At 50.4% G+C, this 6,914-nt stretch overlaps 2 protein-coding genes across 2 annotated transcripts; both read left to right on the top strand.

The window, feature by feature from the left end:
- The first annotated feature begins 918 nt into the window (after positions 1-918).
- On the top strand, positions 919-2,511 carry LOC139112830 (uncharacterized). The gene has a single exon (XM_070673857.1). The coding sequence runs from the start codon at positions 919-921 to the stop codon at positions 2,509-2,511; it is 1,593 nt and encodes a 530-aa protein (XP_070529958.1).
- A 366-nt stretch (positions 2,512-2,877) lies between these two features.
- On the top strand, positions 2,878-4,341 carry LOC139112829 (uncharacterized). Its single transcript, XM_070673856.1, has 2 exons — positions 2,878-3,234; positions 3,547-4,341. Exons 1-2 carry the CDS (start codon positions 2,878-2,880, stop codon positions 4,339-4,341), a joined length of 1,152 nt encoding a protein of 383 aa, XP_070529957.1.
- Positions 4,342-6,914: the final 2,573 nt, after the last annotated feature.

The raw sequence follows: 6,914 nt of genomic DNA, 5'->3' as shown, positions 1-6,914 counted from the left end.
GGCGAAAGAAACGAGCCCCCGCTTGCAAACGGCGAAGGCGCGAGAGCACAAATTTTGCAGGGCGAAAACTCTGCCGGTGTTCAATTAAATTAATTTATAAGCCGAATTTAATAATTTACAGTTAAAGACGAAATATAAAAACGCGTTGAATTATTATCGTGCCGACAATCGCGGAAAAAACGCTGTAAACATAACAATAAAGACGACCGAACTCATCGCGGTAAACAATGTAATAAATAACACTAAACCGACATCCGCGGACTAAAAAACAAAAGCGAGCTAACGTCTATTAAGACAAAGAAAAAACCGTTTAAATTCAACGTGCGAACGGTAGCGCCGAACCAACAAAAATGTTCTGTTAACGCGGGTATAAAAAGGTTTGAGAACGCGGACAGTTCGCAAATTCTATTCCGATATACACACTTGCATATTGTCATCCTATTTTTGTACGTGGGGCGATCGCTGATTATGTGGCGATCTAAACCGTGGTCGAGCTCCAGAGAATCGGGCCTATTGCCCGATTTATAATAAAATCGGCCTGTCTTGGACATCGAGGAGATTCATTTTCTATAACCATTCATATCATCCCTTGACCGAGGCCGAGTCGCCGAGTGGCGACAAAACATTGGTCCTTTGAGTCGGATTCAGCCCGGAAAAGGAGCGACTCGTAGACGACTGCGGATCGAGTGGCGGACGCTGCGGCAAGGATTGCGGAGGCATTCCGGGCGGACGGACGGTGCAAACTGACGGACGGACGGTGGGAGCTGACAGACGGACGGTGCGAACTGACGGACGGATGACCGCCACCAACGAGAGCAGAAACGGTGAGCTGTATAGGTTCCGCACCGAACAAGCATAATTTGGCTGTAAATTCGTGCTCAGTGGTCGCGTGATTGTTAGGAAAAATAAAATATTGTTATGTCGACCCACGAAAGGGAAACGAGCGCGGCCAGCGTGCGAGCGGCGGTAATCGCCAAGAATTTGGCAACTTATAGAAAACAACGCGGTACCGTCAAGGCCGCGTGCACGCGTATTGAAAAGTATGTAGACACCTTGCGAGCGGTGAACAGCGACGCGCGAGCTCAACTTGAAGAACGACGATCGCGATTAGAAATATATTGGAAGGAATTTAACGAGTTGCAAACGGCCATAGAGGATATAGACGAAGCGGACGTACCCGAACGCGAACAGTTTGAGAATGCGTTTTACGCGTTAACAGCGAAAATAACGACTGCGATCCGGTCAAGCGGGGCGGAAGCGTCCGCGCGATCGTCGCCGTCGGACTTAACGACGGGTAGCAACGGGGTGTTCGGCGGAGGGGCGGTGTCGAATATCCGTTTGCCGAAATTAAATCTTCCGACGTTTTCGGGGCGGTATGACGAGTGGTATCCGTTTCGCGATACGTTCCGGAGCGTGATCCACGAGAACACGGCGATACCTAAGATCCAACGATTTCAATACTTGAGATCTGCGTTGACAGACGAAGCAAAAACAATAATCGAGTCGTTAGAGATTTCGAAGTTGAATTACGATATCGCTTGGGACATGCTCCACGAGCGTTATGACAATGAGCATGTAATTGTCTATACGCACGTAAGGGCAATGATCGATTTGCCTAGCATGCAGCGGGAGAATGCGACGGAGCTCCAGCGCATGGTTGACGGAGTGAATCGGCATGTGCGTGCGCTCGTGGCGATGCAAAGAAGTGCGGACCGGTGGGACGACTTGTTGATTTATATTTTGACCGCAAAATTAGATAACGTCACGAGCCAGGAGTGGCACGCGTCGTTGACGGGATCGGAGTTGCCCACGGTGAAGCGGTACACCGATTTTTTAATGCAGCGTGCTCGCGTATTGGAATCGGTTTCGCGACAGGATACACCTGCGAGCGGACGCGGTGACGCGCGTCAGCGACCGGGCCAGGAGAATCGACGACGGGCGTTACACGTTGCCATGGGCGCGGCGAGACGCGAATATTGTCGCGGCGAGCATTCAATCTATGCGTGTCAAACTCTCATCTCGATGCCGGTCAGCCAGCGGATAGCTGAAATACGCCGAAAAAAGCTGTGCCTAAATTGTCTACAATCGTCGATCCATCGTACGGCACAGTGCCCGTCCGGTAATTGCCGATTGTGCAATTTGATTCATCATTCGATGTTGTCGCTTAGTCGAGGGCAATCGGGGGACTCGGGCACGGGCGGGTCGGCGGTGATGTCTGTTGACGGCGAGCGGACAGCCGGTCCGGGAGGAGCCACGGCATTGACGGCTCGTGGCTCGGTCGGCGAGGGGACGTCCGAAGTCTTCCTCTCGACGGCATTGATATACGTCATAGACGAGAACAAAAATAAAAGGATCGCGCGCGCCTTGTTGGATTCGGGCTTCCAAGCGAACTTCATGACGACCGGGCTAGCGAACAAATTAAATATAAAATTACGCCCGGTAGATATAACAATATCGGGTGTCGAAAAAATGACGACTCGGGCAACTCACGCGGCGTGGATTCAATTGTAGTCGCGATTCGAGTCGTTCGCCACGAAAGTCGAGTGTATAGTGACCGATCGAATTACAGACAAGATCCCGGCGATAACGGTGGGGCGCGGAAAGATCGAGGTGCCGACGGGCGTGCGACTGGCGGATCTGCAGTTTTATCGGGCCGCGGATGTAGATCTGCTGATCGGCGCGGAATTGTTCTGGCGAATGATTTGCGTCGGGTAGATCGGTGCAACTCAGCACCATCCGACATTGCAGAAGACGCGGCTTGGCTGGGTGCTATCTGGAAGGGTTGTGGACGCGTCGGATTTCACAAAGAGGGCCGGCATGTTTCACATCGCGATCACGACTCGGGTTTTGAACGATAACATAAAACGTTTTTGGGAAATGGAGGAAATCGCGAGCTCGCAGAGCGGCACGGCCGACGAGCAAGAATGCGAAGCACATTTTAATAAACATGTAGAAACGAACAAGACGGGGCGATACGTCGTGCGATCGCCCATGAAGGCGGAGGTAGCAGGATCGCTGGGGGAATCGCGAGAAATAGCGGTCAAGAGATTCGCGAGCTTAGAGAGACGTCTGAGCGAGACGCGTTTTCGGGAGGCGTACATCGAGTTTATGAGAGAGTACGCGCGGCTCGATCACATACAAGAGGTGTCGGCGGACGAGATCAACAAACTAGGAGCGATTTCCTTGCCGCATCACGGCATTCTGAAGGAAAACGGGTCAAACGCAAAATTACGCGTAGTATTCGACGCGTCGTGCAGGACGAGTTTCGGGGTGGCCTTAAATGACGCGTTGATGAAGGGCCCGACAATCCAGCAGGATCTATTTTCGATTTTGCTGCGATTTTGAACGTTTATATATGTCTTCGCCGCGGACATTATAAAAATGTATAGACAAATCCTCTTGCAAGGTGAAGATCTTCATCGGCAAAGGATTGTGTGGCGGGAAAACCCGAGATCGCCGCTGTTAACGTACGAGTTGCAGACGGTCACCTAAGGAACAAGAACTGCACCGTTTCTCGCGACCGCGTGCTTAAGACATGTGGCGCAGAGATACGCCGGAAAATATCCGATCGGAGCGGAGCACGTCCAGAGAGGTTTTTACGTAGATGACGTGCTCACCGGAGCCGACACCGTAGCGGAGACAAAACGGGCGCGCGAAGAAATCGTGCAAATTTTAAAATTAGGACAATTCGAGTTGGGCAAGTTGGTGTCCAACTACGCGGCATTACTTCCGGAACGCGTCGATCGGAGCGAGCAGGCGGAGACATTCGATCGGGAGCAGACCACGAAGGTCCTCGGCGTATGGTGGGATCCGGCCGTAGACGAGTTCCGCTTTGACGAGAGCGGCGAGATTGGGCGTAGGCTCATTACTAAACGCGTTATACTCGCGGAAATCGCGGGGCTGTTCGACCCGATGGGCTTCTTAGGGCCAACGACCGTCATGGCCAAGATTCTGCTTCAAGAGATATGGCAGCTAAAGCTCGACTGGGATGAATCTCTGCCGCAGGAGGTTCACAGCCGATGGGCTGAATTTCGGTCACAGCTGGCGTACTTAGGAGACATACGCATACCGCGATGCGTCAATAACACGGGCGCGAACAACGTACAGCTGCACGGATTCTGCGACGCGAGCGAGAAAGCGTGCGGGGCTTGCGTTTACGTGAGAGCGAGCGCATCGGTCGGACAGCCCAAAGTGACGCTGCTAGCGTCAAAATCGCGAGTAGCGCCGATCAAGGCGGTGTCGCTGCCGCGTCTAGAGTTGTGTGCGGCCAATTTGCTGGCCGATTTAATGCAAAGAATATGCGCGGCCTTTGAGAAACGGAAGTATAAGAAATACTTGTAGACGGATTCGATGATCGCGCTGCATTGGATCTTGTCGCCGTCGAAGAAGTGGAATGCGTTCGTCGCGAATAGAGTAGGTGAAATTTAGCGATTGACGGAAATCGCGAATTGGCGGCACGTGCCGTCCGCCGAGAATCCCGCTAACGTGTTATCTCGCGGCAGAGAGTTAAGCGAATTGTCACGGGACATTCTTTGGTGGAGCGGGCCACAATTTTTGCGCTCACTGGCCGAACACTGGCCAATTACAAAGGAAATTGACGCGACGGGCGCTGAGGCGCCGGAACAAAAACGAGTCATTGCGATGCCGGCTCGAATAAAGACAACTATTATACAAACGTTACTGGAACGTATTTCAAATGTAGCAAAAATAACGCGAAGCTTATACACGAAGCTTACGGGACAAGCTCTCTCGCGATTCGAGTCGAAACAAATCATTAATTTCGCGCAATTTCTACGGGAAATCAAAGACGGCTACACACAGCGACGAGGCACAGCGTATCTCCAACTGGAGTTTAACCAGTTGCGTCAACGCACGGGAGAAAGCGCGCAAACATACGGATTTCGAGTCGACTCGTTAGTGACCGAACTTTACGATGCATTAAGCGAAGACCCGAATTATTCTTCAGACGAAAAACGCGGAATCTAGAATTCGCTTCAAAAACAAGTATTAAATAATTACCAGACAGGCTTGCTACCGCACTTGCAAACCATCGTCTGGTCGCGAAATTATAGAACATTGCAAAAAGCAATAGCAGGAGCGACAGCGGAAGAAAGACAGTGTAGCGCACCCATACGTACATACAACGAGCGAGCATACATAGAGCGAAATTTTCCGCGCACTCCGGCGAACCGCCCCCCTGTGCCGACGTGCAATAGATGCGGTAAACAAGAGCACCCGGAATTTTTGTGCCGCACCGGCAGATACGCGCCCAGGTACGGTTTGCCGAGGGCCGAAAATACATCGCGAGTAAGCACGACGGATAAATTCTGCAACTATTGTAACAAGCCGTATCATACGCGCGAAGAATGCCGCAGATTGAAAAGAGATAACGAGTCATCTCAAGGAACACGACGCGATAACCGAGTCCCCCCGCGAAATCGACATACGACCGCGGTGCATTTAACTGTACCGGAAGAAAGAGCAAGAGCACCGGCGAGACAGACAATACACGGCGACACGCGCGGAGATAACAAACCACGCCGATACGAGACACGGCCCGCGCGGGACTATCAAGTGTCGCACATCTCAGACGACAACAAAAATCGTCATCTGGATTTAGTCACTCTGCCCGTGCTACAAGCCACGGGCGGGAAAATGACCTATCTATTGGACACCGGTGCAACTATCACCCTCGTTAAGGTGGGGAAATTAAAGGGCGATACACCGATTTACACGGAATCGATGGCTCTAACAGGCGTAACCGGACATAAGGCGCAAACGATAGGAACGACGCGTGTGTTAATTTACCTGCGAGATAGCACGACGATCTCGCACACAATGCACGTGGTACCCGACGAATTTCCCATTGCGTACGACGGAATACTCAAGATGGACTTCCTCAAAGCGCAACGTACTGTATATGACGTCGAAAACGTACTCTTGATAATTAATCGCGCCGCGATCCCGTTACAACCGTATGTTCGCACAACGCTACCACCGAGAAGCGAAACGATAGTACGGGCCGTGACCGATAGCAACCAAATTGGAATAATATATGCCGATGAACCTAAACCCGGAGTGTTCATCGGTGTTACGTCCCGGTGGTCGCGGGCGTTTATAACGGTTTCGGACCACGGGCCTAGGCAATAATGAGATCACGATAGTTTGACCGAGTAAAATAAGATTTATTCCGCGAGAATTCTTTGATAATCTATAACGATTATGGTTGGTTTGTTATCTAAGTACGGCTGTTTGACTGGATTTTGTTCGAGGTAATTCAAAAATAACAGAATAGTCTCTTTACACTTTGAGCACTGCCGTATATTGCGAGAGTCGACAATTAGAACGCCACAATTGCTACACTCGCGTTCGCCGCAATTTAATCCAATAAGTAATTGATGCGAGTGCACGCGGACGAAGTCAGTAATAGGGTGTCCGGTTCTACGCATACATCGTTCACAAAAGGGAAGACGCGTAATCTTCTGCTCGAAGTAACGATATCTGGTCTCACATCGAGCGTGAGCTAACCAATTAAGAATTAGTCTAGTTAAATCTCCGGAATAAACGCGAGCAGGTATCCGTACACGAGGTTGTCGCGGACACATTTATTAAAATGAATTAAATGGTAGTCAGACTCTTTATAAATATCTCGATAGGATTATTCTGTAGAAAGACTTGATCACCGCTTAGATCTAAGTACCGAGAAAAATCACGATGGACTAACCGGCAATGATCACAATTCAAATAAGATTCGGGGATCTCTAAAGTTAATCTGCAACCGTGACACCTTTGTAAAACGCGGAACGTTCCAAGACAAAGGTAATGACCAGTAACAAGAGTAAAATTACCTTTGAGTCTGTCGACGTTAACTGCACAAAGTAAGCAATAAATATTACGAGTTTCGCGGTGACGTC

Source organism: Cardiocondyla obscurior, unplaced genomic scaffold, assembly GCF_019399895.1.
Source record: "Cardiocondyla obscurior isolate alpha-2009 unplaced genomic scaffold, Cobs3.1 scaffold54_0_224330, whole genome shotgun sequence".
NCBI lineage: Eukaryota > Metazoa > Arthropoda > Insecta > Hymenoptera > Formicidae > Cardiocondyla > Cardiocondyla obscurior.
The sequence above is the reverse complement of the archived record's forward strand: the minus strand, read 5'-3'. Positions and strand labels throughout refer to the sequence as shown.

What these genes read in the sequence shown, in the direction of transcription:
- LOC139112830 (XM_070673857.1), top strand. Translation starts at nt 919, where the DNA reads ATGTCGACCCACGAAAGGGAAACGAGCGCGGCCAGCGTGCGAGCGGCG.
- LOC139112829 (XM_070673856.1), top strand. Translation starts at nt 2,878, where the DNA reads ATGGAGGAAATCGCGAGCTCGCAGAGCGGCACGGCCGACGAGCAAGAA. An exon ending in GGTCAAACGCAAAATTACGC is followed by an intron (nt 3,235 to 3,546) that starts GTAGTATTCGAC and finishes CATGTGGCGCAG; the next exon opens with AGATACGCCGGAAAATATCC.